Source organism: Pezoporus wallicus, unplaced genomic scaffold, assembly GCF_028554395.1.
Source record: "Pezoporus wallicus isolate ANWC-B61680 ecotype Strahan unplaced genomic scaffold, APGP_CSIRO_Pwel_v1 contig_3267, whole genome shotgun sequence".
Classification (NCBI taxonomy): Eukaryota; Metazoa; Chordata; class Aves; order Psittaciformes; family Psittacidae; genus Pezoporus; species Pezoporus wallicus.
The window spans coordinates 788,149-808,425 of record NW_026642849.1 but is presented as its reverse complement, the minus strand read 5'-3'; the positions used below and the strand labels follow the sequence as shown (position 1 = coordinate 808,425).

At 40.1% G+C, this 20,277-nt stretch overlaps 1 protein-coding gene across 30 annotated transcripts in view; it reads right to left on the bottom strand.

Annotated features, from left to right (window-relative positions):
- NRXN1 (neurexin 1) overlaps positions 1-20,277 on the bottom strand; it is a 677,900-nt gene that overhangs the window by 15,772 nt on the left and 641,851 nt on the right. For 18 of the 30 annotated variants that reach the window (XM_057432404.1, XM_057432403.1, XM_057432416.1 and 15 more), the window contains one exon: positions 2,515-2,602. In XM_057432404.1, coding sequence (XP_057288387.1) covers positions 2,515-2,602 — 88 coding nt within the window. The remainder of the gene's footprint in view (positions 1-2,514; positions 2,603-20,277) is intronic. The other 12 variants (XM_057432405.1, XM_057432417.1, XM_057432410.1 and 9 more) reach the window with 1 other exon arrangement.

Below are 20,277 nucleotides of genomic sequence, written 5' to 3'. Positions count from 1 at the left end.
TGCAGTTGGGATCCAAGAAATGAAACCATTCTCAAAGGAAAACAAGCAGCATAGCTGAGTGTATGATAAAATACACCAGGAAAGCTAAAGACCAGGTTGTAAAGCTAATGGCAGTGTTCTGCAGGAAGAATAGCATCCACATTCCTCTTCTGGACCATAGTTTGGACAGAAATGGCCACCTGTCAGAAAGCCTCATTTCACCCCGCCCCCATTCCTGCCCCTACCAGCTACATGACTGCATGGCTCCAGGACTACTGAACCCTGCAGCCCCAGAGGTGAAGTTGAAAACATCCTCAGGGAAGAATTATTCTGGAATTTCACTAGCTTTAGGCAAGCGGTAAGACTGAGACAACACAAAAACATTTCTAATACAAGAGCTGCATTCTCACAGGGTGTGGGAAATGTTTTAGTGCTACATAACTAATCCAACCTAGTTGAAGATGTCCTTGCTCATTGTAGGGGGTCAGACTAGATGACCTTTGAAGGTCTCTTCCAACCCAAACTATTCTGTGAGCTAATGCATTGCTTTAAATTGCCTTATGAAATAAAGTAAAATTATCTACATATACAGTAGATAAATGCCAATTTATCTACTGAACAGCACTGCCCAAGTTAACTAAATTATGGAAGCAATTGGCATAAATGAGCTCAGAACCATGCGAGCTACTGCACTGACTCACACTGGACAAGACAGTCTTGTTAAAACTCACAAAGTTGAAAATGAGAAGGAAAAAGCAGAAAAATATATCCTGGAAATTCATTTTCAGACTTCAAAAAATGAATTATCACAATTCTTAAATATTTTGATCATGATGTGTGGGACTTCTGCAAGTGAAATGTCTTTCTCAAGAGATACAGGAACGTGTAAGGTGGGTGTGGGTGTACCTGCTGCTGCTCAGTTTTAGGAATGGTCATTCCATCTCATGGCATTTTGAAAAACGATCTGAAATCCTCTTACTGGAAAGCAAAAGAAACCAACCCCATCAAATCTATAAATGCCCTGGCTTCTGGAAGAGCTCAAATGCCACCCTGCAGGTCCATCAAACACTGAGACAAGTCATAAATGTCTCTGTTTTTATTTAATGTAAATAAATAATTTTTGCATGTGTATATTAGGCTGTGTGACTTGAAAAAGGAACCATGCATCTATACTTGAAGCAAAGTTTCATCTCTCTTAAGGTTATGTAGATACATCTCCTGCCCCAGGTTTGGCTGCTGTACTAAGATGGCTCTTAGTTGTGATTGGCATTAATATACTAGCCTCAAATTTCTTCTCAGAATTCAGAGATCTGCACTTGAACTACAGATGTTACTGCACAACAGACTGATCTTAATTCTTTTACTATCAGGTATTACTGAAAGTACTGAAGATTACCAGATGACTTAAAACAACTGACAGCAGGTGTACTACCAATAGCATAGAACTCAAGAAAATGAAGAAAAACTGAGAGATACATGGTGCCACAAACTGTTTGCTCAGAAAAGGTGAAAGCTAACCCAAGCCAGCAAAGAAAGCAGGGGTAATCCATGGGATTATCTGGGATTCTTTTAAAGGTTATACAGGAACGTATTTCTTCAGATTGCTATTACAGAGTTTTGCATTTCTTTTACATCTGTGATAAACATCCGGAGTTTTAGAAAGTTGTATAGCATTTCATTGAATATACAGGTAACTAGGACATTATATCACAGAGAAAAATTAGTATCAAATCTCCATTATGCAGTGGGAGTAGTGAAGACATGAAACGCCACAGAGATTTTGTTCCACGGAAAATACTAGAATGTCAAAATGTTTCATCTCTCATCAGAACTAAAACACATAATCTGAGCAGTCTTGGCTTGGAAAACAATAAAAGATTAAAAAAATTGAAATTTGAGACTGTTGCAGTTTATGTCTATAATTCAAAGTGACCTCTATGTCATTATATGACATTTGAAATATGGTACTTTTGTCTTATTTGTTGGGAAATACTTAAGGCACAAACAATCCCTATACTGGCACTGGTGAGGCCGCATCTCAAATCCTGTGCTCAGTTCTGGGCCTCTCACTACAGGAGAGATATGGAGGTGCTGGAGCCCATCCAGAGAAGGGCAGCAGAGCTGGTGAAGGGCCTGGAGCACACGTGTGATGATCAAGTTGGACCTGATGATCTTAGAAGTCTTTTCCAACCAAGGTGATTCTGTGATTCTATGATGAATCGTATCTTTCTCCCAGATGAAGCTGTCCCTTCTTTATCACAACACAGTTGCAGGAGCCCTAGAATGCCCCTCCCAGTCCAGCCCCTGGTGCTGGGTCAAGCTATAACCTTGCTTAGATCATGACTACTGATGTACTCCCACCCACTGTCTTTGAAAAACAGAGCAAACTCTCCTTCTCTGCTGACATTGCCACATGCAGAAAGACCCTAATTTGACTTCTCCCTGCTATCTAAGAAAGGCCTGTCTTGCTAGATGGGACTCTGGGGGACTGAAGCATGCAAATATGAAATAAAAGTAATAAAAAAGTTGACTAACCTAACCCACCTGAGCTTGGCTCACAGGGATCGATGTCCTCATCATCACTAGGACATTCAGCTGAGGCCACCAGGATGTCATCTGTGGTCTGCAAAGAAAATAAAAGTCAAATGGATATATTTTAATTGAATGAACATGTAAGATTCTCCCTGGCAGTTCTTTTATTGCTCAGATATATGCAAAGCCCAGAACATTCCAGATTTCGTATGTAATGCCCCAGTGACACTCTCCAGCTCCATATTAATGGGCTTTGCTTTTCAATTCACACTTGTCAGCTTTCAGGAGAACTATATTAGATATCCAGTGCAGACACTTAAGCATTTTAATATTTTCTTGTAGTAAGAAGGTAGAAGGATAGATTATGTACACTGGGGCTGCTGATCTTTCCTCTTTATCTCTAATATCTCTGCTATGATACTGATGAAAACTCTGAGAGCATTAAAAAAAAACCCCTCAAAATACTGAGCTGCCTGCAGCTGCTAAAACTGTCAGAAATAAAGTGAGGTTTTCTCCAGTAATTGCATTTGCTTTCTCAGATGTAGAGCTAAAAAAAGGGAAAAGAAGCAAATATCTCATTGAGCTGAAAACTATTTAATGAAAAGAAATTCAAGGCAAGAAAACAGTAATAAATATATGCAGTGTTAGAAAGTATCATCTGATTTTCCTAAATAAGAAGTCTTGCCCGAGTGCTGTGTTTAGGTCCAAGGGGTTCTAGGAACATCTGTCCAAATGAGCTTGGACAGCTCTTTGTGTAAAGAAATCAAATAAATCAAGACAAAAGAGATAAACCAGGGGATGAATGATACAACATGCCATAAAGAAAATAAACTGGGGATTCCTCTCTATGGTTTCTTACAGTGCAAGAACAAGGAGATATTCAGTGAAACACTGAGGCAATCAATCTGTACCCCACCAAATGGAATACCTTCTGTTCAAGCCACCCCTGAGAACAGTCATTTGGAAATGTGATGTGAATACCCACAGTTATTAAGGGAAATAATAGCAGAGAAATATAAACTGTCATGTTCATGGTCATTCCTCAAGCAATTACTAATGAAGTTAGGAAGAAGCTTTTCCTATAGGCAAGCCATTTCATAACTGTCCATTTCAAGCTTCTGTTCACCTCACTGAAGGAAATACACGGAGGGAACAAAAAGGCTGCAACTGAAAGATGAGTAGCCGGGAAAAAACTGTTCTTGGATTCGTGCATGATACATATGCCAGTGAGGAGGTCCAACCCATTTAGGTGTATATGAAATGTTATTTTTAATTTTGTTCCTCCATGAGTACAGAGGAGGAAATACATCACATTTTTCCTTCATCAGTTTAAGTCTGAATATGTAAAACACTTTTTTCTGTGCGGTAGAGCCAAAGCCTACCCAATGTTGTTTGTCAGTATTGCTCTAACTGAAGTTTTAAAGCAAAGCTTACAGTAATAAGCTTTACTTTGTCATGCTTCAAGAATATTAATGAACACATGCTTTCAGCACTTGTGTGAAGTAGGAAAATGATACAGGGACACATTCATTAATACGTGAGGCAGAACAAAGAAAAGCCTATTATAATAATATTTTACAGGTAGAAGACTGAGGCATCAGAGAATGAAGTAACTTGCAGAAGGTAACCAAAAAGGCTATAGACAACAGCTACGTTCTGTCATAGTCTGATGTCATAATCACAAAAATTATCTTTCCTTAGAGCAGAAAAAAAATTATAGCTGGGGGAAACTGCTCTATAAGTCTGTAATGATGCCAAAATTAGCTGGCAGGTTTGCAATCAGAGTTAAAAATACCAAGAAAAGGTGCTCAAGTTGTCTGTTCTATCTGCCATATAGAAGAACAGAGTTGTAACGAAAGCCAGCTGCAAACATCCTCTTGAATTTCTAATACCCATTTTCTTTGCTCCAGAATACAACCATTTAAGCTTGAAAATCAGTATCTTAGTCTCTTTGTGGAAATCACCTCGGTTTTTCCTACAGTATAAAGAAAAAAGAAGTAACCAGGTAACCAATAAAGCCTGCACACAGAAAAAACTAACTCTATACTGTAAAGCCCACAACTAATAAGTATAAAAAAGGGTATCATGCATCTCCCAAATAGTTTCAATGTACTCAGTAAAACCACAGTGTCCTATTTTTCCTTCTGCCCATAACACTGGAGAAGACTTGACTTTTATGACTTGCAGCCAGAAGTGTGAGCCTTTACCAGCTGATCACTGAAGAACTGTACACAAATACCATTTAACAGAGAGGATCACATGCATACGTAATAGTCATAGCAACAAATGACAGTCTGTGAGATCTCCTGGTCTAACAGGAATTTTTTAAAGGATGCTTTGGTACAAGCGCGGATGAACGACCCTGGAGCAAACTGAGGTGAAAGGATCAGTTAGAGTTATACAATTACTGCAGTGTCCATGATTATTCTCGATACAGGATAGCATGGTCAGAGGTTGCTTTAAGTAACTCTACTTTTGTGCAGTTTGCAGGGCATTCAAAATTACCAGAAAATAACTATGGGAAAATCATACTTTAAGTACCCTAACGTATGAGGGATACTTTGCTCAGGCACTTATAAGAGGGAGCGTCAAAACTGTCGTTTGTAAAGTGACACTAATTCCAATCTATGCAAAGAGTATTCACACTTCTACAAGAACAAAGGGATGTTCTTGACTGATAAAAGTGCAAGTATATTATGGGTATGGAAATGAAAAGTTATCTTAAATAAATGTGAATATAGCACATCAAGAAATACCTCATTAACGTCTGAGAGTATTAAAGGAAATAATGTATGTTTCAAAGTGAACACTAGCTATGAAACTAATCTTGTGGCAAGCAATAAATCAAGTATCAGTATCTGAATAGGAGGGGAAGCTGTAAGATGATGTGAAAAATATGTCAGGAAGACTTCCAGTTTAAGGATGAATAATTAACAGATGTGTCACAACCTCCCCTTATTCCCCCCTTTCTCTAACTCCAAATATCTCTTTCCCTCTACTCATACATATTTTAATCAGAAAAAAGGCAAAGGAGCTGTGAAAGGCAAATGAGATGGCAATGACCAAGCTAAAATGAAAGACACTGGACTGCTTAACACAATTTAAAAAAGGATTAAGAATTAGCTACAACTCTAGAGAATATGAAGAATACATAAATTACAGGAATACTATGGGCCAGCTACCGGAGTTCTTTCTCCCAAAGAATTTGGACTGACAGGAATTTACCTCAATGGAGAGCAGGATTTTAGACGAAAGGATCTCAGACAGCCATGGGGTACAGATAAATAATGCAAGATAGAGTAATACGTTTTACTGACTGCACATTGTCTTTTCCTCATGCTTTTTAATTTGGATGGGAAGATTTAAACCGAATCAGTTCTCCTAAGTGAATTGCAATTGTTGCTAGCACTATGGCTAATTTACAGGACACTGCTTCGAGCATTCTCATTAATCAAAGATTTAAAAGTCAGTGGAAAATCCCTTATTTACAGAGAGAGCCTAATAGGATAATATCCAACTGGTATCATCCTAATACATGATCGGATTAGAGTGTCTCTTGGGTGAGTTGTTCAAATTCATTTAAGTAGCGATACTCTAGTTATAACAGATTAAAAAAGGGGATATTAAAATAGCAGATGTACAACCTGGAAGGCCAGGCAGAATTTCTTTTGATTGCATCTTCTTTTCTCTGTTTATTTTCAGAGCTTTTCCGATTCATTCTGCAGATGTGGTTGTACGACTTAAAATGCAGCCCACTGTAATATGTGGCATCTTAAAAAGCTGGACATCTGTTCGCATTTCAGAAGGATGGTTGAAAAAGCTTACAATTAATGTGCCATATAAAAAATAGACCTAAAAATAATCACATTTTGTAAAGCTAGAAGTCACTGCATCATGTCATTCCCAACAGCTATTCAAGGATACAACCCTTGCTTACATCAGTCAGGTCTGCTTGCAAAAATAAAGACTTTAGGATTTGTCTCTTAGCCAAGACAGAGTTTAAAATATCACCAATCTGCCACCTTGCCCGAGGAAGGAAATGGTGACCATTTCAAGAAAGCTCCTGGCCAGATCAAAAAATGATGCTCTAGTCATGGCTGAAACACAGTGACAGTCTGTAGCTATGGATAAATATCAAGCTGCCTCAAAGGTTACTACCATGGGTAAAAAACTGGTGGCACCGATTACGGTTGTACCTTTCTAACAGTGCTCTTTGAATGCTATGTCATTAAAAATAATAATTGCAAATGAATAAACAATATGGGAGAGTCTTTTTTTTTTGATTATTCAGTTTTTGCAGGACTGGGCATAAAGACATACCCTCTTATTTGGGTTTTTGTATGAAGCCTCTTATACCTGAGGGTACCAGAGAAATATGATCTAAAAATTAGATCAGTAATCTGAACTGTGCATTCATTAACAGTATAATGGATCCTACATGTTTTCTCCTGTAGTATTCCACCAGCTCTCCTTTAAATCATAGCACCCTACAGGTACTCTGAATATATTTATTCCTTTCTTGTTCAATAATACTTTATCCCATGAGAACTGCAAGTAAATCCAAATTACACAACAGTTAAAAACTAACAGTCCTAAATTATTATATGAATTATAAATAGCGTAACCGCTTGTCACTACAGGTTAAATTATTTTAGATGAGAACTTCAATTGTGTAATCAAAACTATTCTCATTTATTTGTAGAGCTTTGGCACTGAACAATACCAGCCAGGCACCGTTGTGCTTGGTGCTAAAGGCAGTGGGAGGGAAAAGGCTCTGCTCTGAGGAGCTTACAGTTTGATTTCAGACCAGATGCAACAAATGAGTGAGAGAGGGAAGCACAGGGTGAGGAGGGTCAGATGAGGATGCTGCTGCTAAGCACTAGTGGTTACATAGGCTCTGATCTAGTGAATTCTCCAAAATGATGCTCTAAGACAGCAGGAAGGAAGGTCAGGAAGACAGAAGGCAGAGAAAAGCCAGTCAGGATCCCAAGACTAGCCAAGGAGATGCTGGGAACAGATGGTGCCTGGAGGCTCTCCGAGGAAACTCAGTGTATTTAAAACCCTGTCCGGACAGGGACGACGCAGGAAGAGGCAGGCAGCACTACAAGCCTGATGGTTAAGTCACAGGAGGATGGAGCATGGTTGTGTTGAGAGGGGATGTAACAAAGAAAGTGTGAAATTCATGGTAAGGTCACTTGAGCAAAGGCAATGAGGTGGTACAGGGGGATGGCCAGGATACAAGGGAAGTGGTATCAACAGATATGATTATGTGAAGATTAATGGGTAAGAATTTAATGAATGTTAGCAAGTGGATGTCTGAAAACATATGTTCAAATTGAAGACTAGGAAATTAAGCCTCCAATTCTACTCTTCCCTTTTCTGAAATGTTTGGTTATCATCTCTGCTTGGATTACTTCATTCATCCTCCTGAAAAAATAACAAGCGTATTCAAATACTTGCCCCTTAGTTCAGAAAGAATCAGCTACAACTGCTATTTAAACACAGAGGGCTGCTTCAGTTTAGCAGAAGGAGATATAGCCAGAGCCATGGTACAAACAAAGGGTTTGGAAAAACAGCAGGTACACACTACTATCTTCTTCATTAGCTGTGGCAAACCTTGCTTTAAAAATGCTGCTCATGCCATGCTCACAGAAGGGAGCTTAGAGCAGTCAGTTTGTACTTTTGCACTGGACACATCAACTTCTGAGGCAGGGAGGGATTTTCCCAAAACCCAATCCCTCGCATATATTCCTCTCCCACAACCATTTGTCTTTTAAAGGGAGGAATAAAGTAACCTAAACCAATGGGAATGCTGGCAGTAACCAACAGAGCATGAAAAATCACAGAGGAGTTCATGTGGAAAAAATCAAATTTCATTTTGGGGGACAGGATGAACTGCACAATTTTCTAGCCAGGACTCTCATTTATATTCAATTTTCTGTGTGTGAAACAGATCTCTCTGACTGGTTATAGAGACAGTCGTAGAAAGAAACTCAAATATGTCACATTAACCAGCTGTACTCTTCACCTAGCTTCTTCCAGCTGTTAATAACCTCCCGTTGCATGAGGCACTTTGCTGAGAAAGATGCTATAGTGATCTAGCAGGAATATCAGCTCTAGATGACATGCTGCTTGGACAACTGCCTCTGAAGTTGTATTTAACCTGCCATAGGTCAAGCAAGTACATGTGCATCAATTACTGCTCGTCCACCCACAAACAAAAAGCATTTTATCATCTCCATCCTACTGAAAACTGTTATTGCTGGGCATAGATACTAAGATGCTAATATTTCAAGCACATAGACAATATTTATTAACTGCTGACATATTATTACCCTGTAATGTGAAAATACAGTAACTGAAAATTGAAACACTGCCTCAAAACTGGCTCTCAGCTAATTAGTACCATCATGTTATTTCTTGAATCAGTCAGTGTTTGACACTGGGCTCAGAGAAGAAGATTTTAAAAAGAAACCTTTAGTACATAACAACCAAACACAGTAAGAAATTATACTCTGAGGTGCCAGTAAAAAGCTCAAGATGATGCCTCAGTACCCTGCAGGCCACCTCTAGCCTCTGTCCCCAGATCTCAGCAGTGATGGGAAGACAGGCACCCCACACAGCAAAGCAGAATAATCTCAGTTCTGGCCTCCACCTCTCCACATAAACTACACAAATTCTATCTTTCCCTGTAACAGCCTTAAAATCCACAGTACTATTTCCATGCAGAACAACATTTGTATTACTTGTCCAGCTCCCCTCCTTCTCCTCCCAAACATCTAAATTCTCATGGGCAAAATTACTACAAGTAGTAGAAATATATTTGAGAAAAGGATTTATAGTAAAATAATGTCAACAAAACTGCATGGCTTTCCTTTAAGCTCCAGATTTGAAGCTAATTACTCAGGTCAAAGTCTTAGAGCCATTTGTCTCATCCGGAAAAAACCAGAAGCAAAGCTGAGAAAATCCACATGCTGGCAAAGCTACAGCTTCTTACCTGGACAGCTAGCCAGCAGCACTCTGCCTTCATCTTCAAGAGTAAATGCATTACTAATTAAAAATAAGGAAATAAACCAAATCTTTTCCTAATCAGGTCATGTCCTTTACCTCCCGCACCAGATAAATAATGCTAGTTTCACAGATGTAGGCCAAAACCAATTCCTGTGTTCATTTTATCCATGAATATCACTTTTTTTTGTCCTCTTGTAAAACTTCTTGGGAGCTGCTCTCTGGAAATATTCTCCTCCCCATTTCCTTCCCTTGTTGGCAACTGACGAAACACATCCATCTCCATCAATGTATTTCCAACTGGCAACTCTTCCTTATTTCAAGGCCTTGCAAGGAGATATGTAACACCACACTCACTGTGTACAGCCAGGGCTATTTTGGACTTCCCTTCTTGAAACAAGCTGATCCCACACTAGGCGTGGTTCTTGGAGGCAGAGCAAGCAGCAAACACACAGTGAGAGAGTATCAAGGATGGCAGTTACCATTTCTCAGTTCCTGGCAGGAGGAAGGAGGTTTAAGATATAGCACAGGGTTTGGTATTTATAAAGGGAACTACTGATGTTTACCATGAACATTAGACTAATGCTTCAAAACCATGCTGGCTGCAATGGAGGGTGAACTGTTCATCTCTCACACCCTTCCTTCCAAGGCCTGCCCATGTCAGAAAAACCCAATGGCATGTGCTGCATGAGGAGTCACGTCAGCATCATGCACATTTGGCACTGAGAAAGACCTAAATTTGTTCTGAAATGCCAGAGGAATGGACCAGCATTTGAGTTCCTTCCTCAAAATAGTACAACATGGTCCATCCCTGGCAGTGTTCAAGGCCAGGCTGGATGGGGCTTGGAGCAACCTGGCCTAGTGGAAGGTGTCCCTGCTGTGGCAGAGGGTGGGAACCAGATGATCTTAAAATCCTTTCCAACCCAACCCATTCTATGGTTCTATTCTAACATACATAGAAAGTAGATATTGATATGCCAGCAAAGAAATCACTGGCACCTAATTGCCTAATGCCTAGTATATTATTTATACTGTGCCATTTGTTAAAGCTGTCATGGCTTGGATGAAGAATGAATTAATCATCACATTATTTCTCTCTCATCTAACTTTTAGATTCACAGTGGTGTAACATTTCTGCTTCCAGAAACAATTTTTTGGGGTAATTTTCATTCTGCAATTACAACTTCTTCTGTCACAGATGATACTGATCCAGAGAAGCTGTGCTGTGACTCTTTCAGCGTACCTTTTTAACACTTTCCCCCCCCCAGATAACTAAAATAGGTTGAAAACAAGGGAGGGGTAACCTGTGAACTCTTTAAAAGTCATTTGTGCTTTTTCTGAGATTCTCTTCAGAACATCCACGTTCTTCTCTCATAAACACCATACTTCATTACAGAACACGAACAACAAAAATACAGCATGATTTTTGTTTTGTTTTTACGCTTGCACTCAGCCTAAAATATATGGAACGGAATGTGACCGATGAAACGCAATCCTGTTCTTTCCTCCTAGGCAAGAAAATGATTTTGCCTCTAAGTATGAGAGAAATGTTTCTGGGCATTACGCTTGTATTTTCTGCTATAATTTTATTTTTAGCCATCCCTTTTGCTGAGGTAAACGTTTTGGTCTCCATTAATTCTGAACTCACAAGACACAGTGGAGACTTGCGCAGGTTCTTTTTCTTTTTAACCCAGAGACTGTTTTTATTAAAACTGCAACGTCAGAACAGTGATAGCAAACCATTTAATTTATATTCCTGCATTACCAATCACATGTACAGAGACTGCTGAATTTTTGCAGTATGAGACCTTCTGCATTTGTATTAATCTCAGAAAACCCAGGCACAGCATTATTAAAACCCCAAAACGACTGTGAGATTTTGCTCGGGTTGCTTTTAATTGACCAGTGAGCTGGTAACACAGGCTGTTTCTTATTTTATAGCTTAATCACATGATTTAAGACCATTTTTAGGAAAACTTAATAAAGTTGGAGAACAGACTGGAACCAATGCTGGACACTTTTAGGACTTGGCTGCTCAGGGTTCTGGGCCATCTTGGCTACACCATATTTTTGGCAAGAAATGTTGGATCATAGAATCACAGAATAGTTAGGGCTGGAAAGGACCTTAAGAACATCCAGTTCCAACCCCCCTGCCACGGGCAGGGACACCTCACACTAGACCATGTCACCCAAGGTTTTGTCCAACCTGGCCTTGAACACTGCCAGGGATGGAGTATTCACAACCTCCCTGGGAGACTTGAAATCTTTCTGATTATTAAAAAGATGACAAATGATATACCATACAACACTGAAAATAGGGATCAGCTGATCCTTGAGGTCCCCTTCCAACCTGGAATTCTATGATTCTATGATTCATTTAGTTCTGAAAATCCCCTTATACAGCAAATTTAGAAGGGCACTTGTCTTGAACTCCACTTCCATCTTTTTTAATACCATCCCAGTATTGCTATTTTTACTTACTATGAGTATCCCTGACTGTTGCATTGTGCCACGCAAGAATATCTTCCTCCACTGATATCCAGGGGAATTTTATTGCTGGTCTTGAAAGAGAGGAAGGCAAGAAAACCCCTTGCATGAAGCACTTCCTGCAACTAACAAGCAGCCTGTGTTCTCCCTCACTGTATTTTCAGGCTGGAAAAGCTTTCCTGTGTTGTTTCAGACCACAGAGCGCAATATAATCATTTTAGAAGGAATGTAGAAAACTACATCAACCATCAGGCTGCTTTTTAGCCATTTAGGTAAACCAGCCATCTCATCCTGCCCCAGGGAGAGACAAGGGAGAAAGAGAGGCAATAAAGAGAAAACATGGGATCTTCTATTTAACACTGACTTACCCATACCAAGTTATTCAAGTTCATTTTGATCTTTAAGATCCCTTCCAACTCTAACCATTCTGTGATTGGAACATGTCTTATCTCAAGGTGAATTAGTTTAAGTGAGAGCAGGTAAGCATCTGCTGGTATCCCTCTCCCAGCCCTGGTTTTCCTCTCCTGAAGGAATGATGAGCACCAGCTCCACTGCCAACTCTTCCCTTCCTTGACTTTTACAATAAAGACTCAATTTAAATTTTCAAGGGGCTAAGAGGGCACATTGTTCCCCCCTAGATACCAGCTCCTTCATCACATTTTATCACTCAGTTATCACCAGCTTACACAGATTTACTCAAAGCAGGGACAGGAAAATGTAAGATGGTTTCTCACAAACTTGTCTTTGAAATATGGCCTATTCAAATATTAAGCAGTTAGTTCCACTACTAAAAAACTGCCACATTTCCTTACCTTAATATTTTAATGTAAAAACTCAGACAACATTGGTAGGACCACGAGAAGTACTGAGGAACTAACCTACTAGTTTTGCAGGTCCAAGGAATGTCCTACAGAGCTTCACTCTGCAAGTGCAAATTGTTATTACTAACAAGGGTTAGCAACACATGCACTGGAAGGAGACAATGCCTAACTGCCTTTCAATTAAAGTAACAGTTCCATTAAAGCTCCTGCTTTGGAGATACACGTAATTAGGTAGTTTCTGAAAGGGTCCATTTGTCACAGGGGTATTTGGGTTTGATATTAATACCTTTATTTTATAACTCTTTAACAAAGGGCACTCAAAATTCAGGCAAGAAAATGTGCTACTGGAAAGCAGCAATGCTTTGCATGCCTGGGAGATGTTCTAGGTGATTGCTGAGGGTCTGACATGTGCTCCAGAGAACACCATTTACCCTTCCAGAACCTGTGCACCATTAACTGTTTCCAAGCTTCAGTTTTCTTAAGTAATCATGAAAATATTTTACTGAAAAATAGAAAGCAGAGAACGTACAAATGGGGCTTTGAGCATCCTCGTCACAAGGTGGCCCTGCCTGTGGCAGGGGGTTAGAACTAGATGAGCCTTTTAAGGTCCCTTCAAACACAAACTATTCTGTGATGAGTCTATTCTTCTAACCAGCTGTGTCAGACATCAGAGGTGCTTTTAGAAACACCTGTCCTGTGAATAGAGGCTTGTCAGTCACTCTATTTATATCCTTTACTAGTTAAACTCATGAGATTCAAGTGTAAGCTCAAAGCCAAAGTGGTCCTCAATTTTTTTCCTAGCATTGCTACCAACCCATGTTAAATAGAAACATTCTCCAAGAGTACTAATATTAGTGCACAGAGAGGCCTGGTATAATGGTGCAGAAAGCTGAAACATGAACTTTTCAACCTGCCTCACCATCCTCCTCCTGGCCGCCATTGATAGGCATTTTCATTTGGGCAGTGCTGGATTCACTATCCCTGGAAGTGTTCACAAACCGTGTAGGTGAGGCCCTTAGTGACGTGGGTTAGTGGTGGCCTTAGCAGTGCTGGAGAAATGGTTGGACTGGATGATCTTGACATTCTTTTCCAAACTGATTGATTCTGTGATTCTGTGCATCTTCAGTTCTTTGCAATTGCTCTTTGTTGGACCCATAACAGTGGGACCTGTAACATACTTCTCCTAGGTGCTAGCTCCTACCCTAGTGCTTAAACCCACATGTGAAATGTGTGAAAGGTAACTGAGGTAAGTTGCTGAAGGATTTGGGAAGAGAAATGAAACACTGTGGTTACTGTGAAGGCTGAGGGGGATCACAAAGAGAAGAGAAGATGGGGGGATAAAGAGTTAAAGTAAATCAGCAAAGTGGCACATGGAGAACTAAAAAGAACAATGTGAAGGCTTGGGCTAAGGACAAAGGATGCTGCCCAGCCACTGACAGGAAAAATTAGAGGTTTCTAACCATCAGAACAGACACCAACATTTCGGCTTTCCACCCGCTGTCAGCAGTTCTCTGCTAAGAGCTCTAGCAAAGATTTTAACTTCTCTGCAGATGCCTGGTCCATGAAGATCCATCATCTTGAAAGACACAAATGTAAGTCTCCCACTAATCACTGTTATCTCAGCCTCAGAGATCTGCAAGGTGGATCCACAAGCTCCAGCTGTGCCAGCTGTACGCTTCAGGGCATCAGTCTGATAATGCAGAGTGGAATACGTTTCTGCTGTTTGTTTTCAAAGCAACTGGGAAAACCACATGCAAAACATTCGACTTGGAAAAGTTAAAGTGTGAAAAGGAACAAACACCCAACAATTATGGGATGCCAGAGCTCCAGTCTGCTCGAGTTCACACATGCCTTGTGCCTGCACAATTCTATGCCATCTTTAATAACACGCTGGTACAGATTAATAACAACATATCGAATGCCAGCTGGTGTAAAGCTATATAGTTCCAGAGAAACAAAACGTTCACACTTCAGTTGTGTATTTGGCCCATCACTTTTTGTGATATTGTTTAAAACTGAAAGCCCAAACCATTAAGGAAGTATCTGAAATTTCAGGCTCCGCACTAATCGCTCTTCCGACTGCAACATGGAATGCTTCTGAGACATGCTCCAAAGACATTGCTGTTGTGAGATAATCCAAAAAATCTAAGTTAAAATGATTAAGTCACAAAGTCTGATATTTCACCTCTATTATTACATTATGAGCAATTACTAGGAATATGTCAGAGAATTTAAAGTAGAATGCAAACTGAGGAATTAACCAGCTACACACACCCAGCTATTCAGTACTGTGTTATATTTTGACAGTGTCTGTCTTTCCATTCTCTGGCAAGAACCTGTAAGTTATCTTTGTAAATTTCTTTCCATAAGACCTTATAATTTCAGTTGTTGAACTACACCACAAAAGCAAAGAAATTTCATCTGATAGGAGCACAAACAGAAAGACAGTGTAAGGTTCCTCTTTAAAATTAAAAAGGATTTCATAAGATCCAGAATCAAACTTAGATGCAAGACTAGAAGTTGCTGTGGGTGCAACTAAGATGTTCAGTTGGCTCCCTAAATAGGCATGCTATGTCAGGAAAGGCTATACTTAAACTCTCTGAGTCTGTCAGTCTTGTCTATACGGGAATGTTACTGTGATATGAATGAAGTTAATGAAAAGTGGGATAACTCCCAGGTGGATAAATGTATGCTGGGGGAAAAATACCAGATGTTTTCTCCGTAGCTTTGGAGGGCAGCGTAAGCCACCTCCAGCCAGCCCATGGTTTTACTCTGTGCATCGATAGGAGGAGCTGTAATGGTCAAACATCTAATACACATGTAATGGCAGCACCACTATTCAGATTTAGCTGTCTTCCCTGGAACAGCAGCTATGTGCTGCAGTCAGGAGAGCAAACTGCACAACTGAAACAATGCAGATCAGTGTATGAGAAAATCTGAATTAGGTAAGACATTTTCTGTCCTTCTCCCACTGGCTCAACATCAAGCATCCAGGCCGTTCATCGCTGTCAGCACACCCTGAGTTCCTCACACTGGACAGCCGTGTATGGGTCATGTTAAGTCTCTTAAGCTTTTATGAATCTGAGGAAGCTTTGATAATGTCTTTTTCCCTTTGGCAGTGTAGCACAGTACCTTAGTGCAAGGAGGTGTTTTTTTCCTTTCTTTTCCCTTTTTCAACATCTTTACAAAAAACATATAATCACTTAGATTCCCCACATTTTTTAGACCTGAAGGAAGCTATAAAACTACCTTCACACATTGCCCATCACTGATTTCTCACGTCTTTAGTATTCATTTAGTGTTCTTTGTTCTTACACAAGGGACCCAACCTCCTGCTCCTCCTCCACTGCTGTTCTCCTGAGGTCTGTCGTTTGGAGCATTGGACCTCTCTCTTCTCCCTAATATCACTGCAAGATCCATTTTTCAGAAACTCTGCTCACCTCTGGCTCCCTGCTGGAAGACTTCTAATTAGCCTGCTTGGATGATCAAAGTCCTCCATTGCCCTCAGTGCTCTGCCTTTCACAGTCATGGTTCAGGCTTCATGGTATCACTCTAAGACCCAGGGTGAAATGATTTCATCTGTTGCTCTCTGTTCATCATAATGATAATGGAGCAATACCCTTCACTTACTGCTACCCATGTATCATGAACTTTAGTACCTATTATAAACTTTAACACAGAGGAACAGATTTTATGCTGCTTGGAAGGGACAGGAGTGCAGGAGCTGCCTTGCAAAGCACTGTTTAACATCTTTCCTCCTGGATAAGCTATCAAGCAGGAAAAAAACCCAGCCCTCAGACTCATATGGATGTTTTACACTACACCACCAAACCAGCAAGGACTCCATGGCTACTCTATGGTGCATCCTTTGCCATTCAGGACATCCTTTGTTAGTTTTATCCCACAGCGCAAACACGGAACTGCAATCCAGAATTTCATCAATAAAATTACATAAATGCAAGTTGCATTATTATTGTCCCTCAAGAAAGCTGATGTGTGTTCAACCCTGTATTTCAGTGCTGTGAGTCAAAGAGCCCCTAACAAGCAGAGACACAGCCTACATCACAACATGCAGCAATGTGAAATAAGAGAAATAACAACTGCAAAACCTTATTTTGATTGATTTTTTCACAGAACGTTGATGTACCATCTAAGCACTCTGAGGAAGAGAAGGAAAAACTCCACAAGTTAGGTGAGACTGCCCACAGAGAATTGCTTCACCTGATCACACCAATTTGCAGAGATTAGTTGTATGGAGGGAGCCACACAATGTTGAATTTCATGATAAATGGACACTATGGCAGCAAACGATTTCCCCTGATGTTCCATTACACTTCTTAACATCTGAAATTTAATTACTTGGGAAAAGAAAAAGAAAATGCCATCAATACCCTCCCATTACAGACTATTTTCAACTTGAGAAGGCATTTTGTTTCACCATAAAGAAAACTTCAGGTGTGACCCCAAGGGAGGCAGATCTCAGACATTCTGACAATGTTGCTATAGCCATTATTTGTGGGAACGTGCACGAGTCGCATTTTAGCTCTCCAGCCTACTGCTCAGCTCATGCATGCTGTTCATAACCAGAATATAAACTGCCTGATGCTTACTGGAGCCTAATAAGATTTGTAAATTACTTATAGTGATGTACTCTAATAACTAGGAGTAGAAAAATAGTTTTTGTTACTAATGTTTAATCATGTTCAGAAAACCCTTTTATATCTCTGCATTCAGTTAGGTATTTCCACTGCTCTTTTCCCTGAAGTCAAAGTTATAGAAATATATGCTAAAAGCAATCAATTACATTTCCTGAATTATTGTGCATAATACATTATTCAAATGGGGTCTGCTCTGAATAGCAGTTATTTAAGATCAGATTAATATCTGGAAGCAAGGGAGGAAAAACTCAGATCGACAGAAAAATTTATAACCATTCAGCATAAGCAAAGGGTGTGAAAATGCAATGTTCAAGTAGTCTCAAAAGCCCAAGCAGCAGATAAAGCAGAAATATCTGAATCACCCTTGCATGTATTTTGGCCATTTAATAATACTTCACTGCTTGGCTAAACTAATTTTTCCTAGCTTCATTCATTAGAAAGAAATGCAATTGTGCAGTGCTGGTGATATTAATGGACAGCTTCAGACCTGAAATCAAAACCTCAGAGCCTAAGTATCAAAGACTTTGGGAGGGTTTAGGTTTAAAGCTAGTTCAGTCTAGCAAAGACATAAAACACACAGGCAGTGGACAAACCACCTCTGCAGACCAGACCCTCTGGGGTGCTCAAATCATATACTCAGCCACTAGAAGCGCTTTATTCAAGCTACTATTCTTTAATCCCCAATTAATTTTATTAATTGATCTTACATTTTTAAAACTGCTTCAGCAGCCAGAACAGGATGGGTCCTAGGAGTGCATAATGCTTAATTTCACACCGACGGCTTTGGTAATGAAAAATCCATCAAGGTACAAAGCGATCACCCCACATAAAATGAGGCCACAGAGGACCTGGCTATATTCTGCATTTGCTTACAAGAAAATGAGAAAGCTCCTCACTAAACTCTGTCAGACACACAGCGAGGCAGCTCCTTAACGTTTCCTTCGCAGTATCTGCAGCCTATCGACTTAATATACACATATTTCAGCATGTCTTAATATTTTGCTTCAGCATAATGAAAACGTTTCAGCCTCCCTCCTTTGTTCTTTCCTGCCGTCTTTTGCAGCAACGTCTGAATTAAAGTAAGTATAAAATACTTTGTTATGCAAATTACACTCAGATATTCGGGGGGATGAAAATCCTAGGGAAGAGCTCTCCAAGCAAACCAATCATTTATCTATGGGGGGTTTTGGGGTATGAAATAAAATCCACGAGCCTTTTTTAACACATGAAAGTCGTACTTCTTAACCTCATCCATCAATGTGCGGAGTAGGCTAGCCACTCCCTGTAGAATCTTTACAGGTAATAGAACAAAGCCACTTTCTAAAACGCATTTGACACATGCTAATGCTCAGTCTGGAAGTACCTGCTTTGTTTTCAGCACATACAGTCTGCCCTGTCAACCCTTGGCTTTCTTCTTATTATAATTTTTTAACATTCCAAACAATAAAACGAGTAGTAACTGATATTAATAATTAGCAGACGTGTACAGAGCTGCTCTTTAGCTTCCCTAACCAATTCTTCACATTAAAAATAGATAAGGGGAGGATGAGGCTGACATTTAAATGTCCAGTTCTCTTGACAGGCAACAGAAATATGGACATCTACACAGTCCGAGGGCTTTACTGACTGGGGAAAAGATGTCTAGAAAACCTATGTATATCTCCCACCCAGTAACGTGTTCCAGGGGGACACATGATGCTGCAATTTCTTTTTCTGTAATCTGGAAACTGGCTTCTGTTTTCTTTATGAGCCACAATACTAGGTAGCTATAATGCTGTTAGACCCAAGCAAAAGCCTCCTGTCATGCCCTCTCCAGTCCTACCAGTTACTTGTAAACACAAAAACATCTCCAAATGCCCCATATTAAAAATAATACTCAGAAAGACGCTGTTTTTCTGGGATGGCAATAGGAAATACACATCTTCCATTAGATGGCTGATATTTTCCTAACTCATATGGGATTTGTCACTGAAAAAAAACAAAACCCAAAGGAAATGAAATCCTCCCCTGCAGTCTTAAATCCTTTTTTGGTTATGGATTTCCTTCAGGAGAAATTATCACCTTGGTGTGCATAGCTCTGCACTGGCAGCTTTAGGCAATGGCTTCCAATTAAACAGCAGGAGGGAGAGCAAAGGGACTAAACAACATCAAGATGGCTTTACATGGGAAGTACCTCAAGGAAAAAGGGGGCACTAACCCACCATGAAGAGAGGGGTGACTGACAGTCTCCAAATGGGTAGTCAGAAGGAGTATTTTGCTTCTTATAGGCGGGACGGTGGTCCCTGCCAGTAGCTCCCATCTGCGATTGAGCAGACAGCACAGCAACACTGCTCCATCACACCTACCACCATGCCTTCTGTATGACTGGGTGTTTCTTCAGCATAACAGGGCACAGCAAATGCTGGGGGTGAAAACACCCACATAGAATCCCAGACTGGTTTGGATTGGAAGGGACATTAACGCTCACCCAGTTCCACCCCCCTGCCATGGGCAGGGAACACCTTCCACTAGACCAGGTTGCTCCAAGCCCCATCCAAATTTGCCTTTTTTTTTTTTCCCAGTGATTTTTTTTTCCAGTGATTGTGTCTGAAAGTTAAATCTGCCATTATAAGATTATGCTAATAGCTAAACCTCAGCTGTATGTGTCAATTTGTACTTCAGGAAGGTTGTTATCCCCTGCATCAATACTGGAGGAACAGAATGAGCATTAGGTGGTTCTCATGTACATAGAAAACGTATATAGACCAAGCACTACCACTGCAGGATGCCACAAATCAGGAGTTCTGGAAATG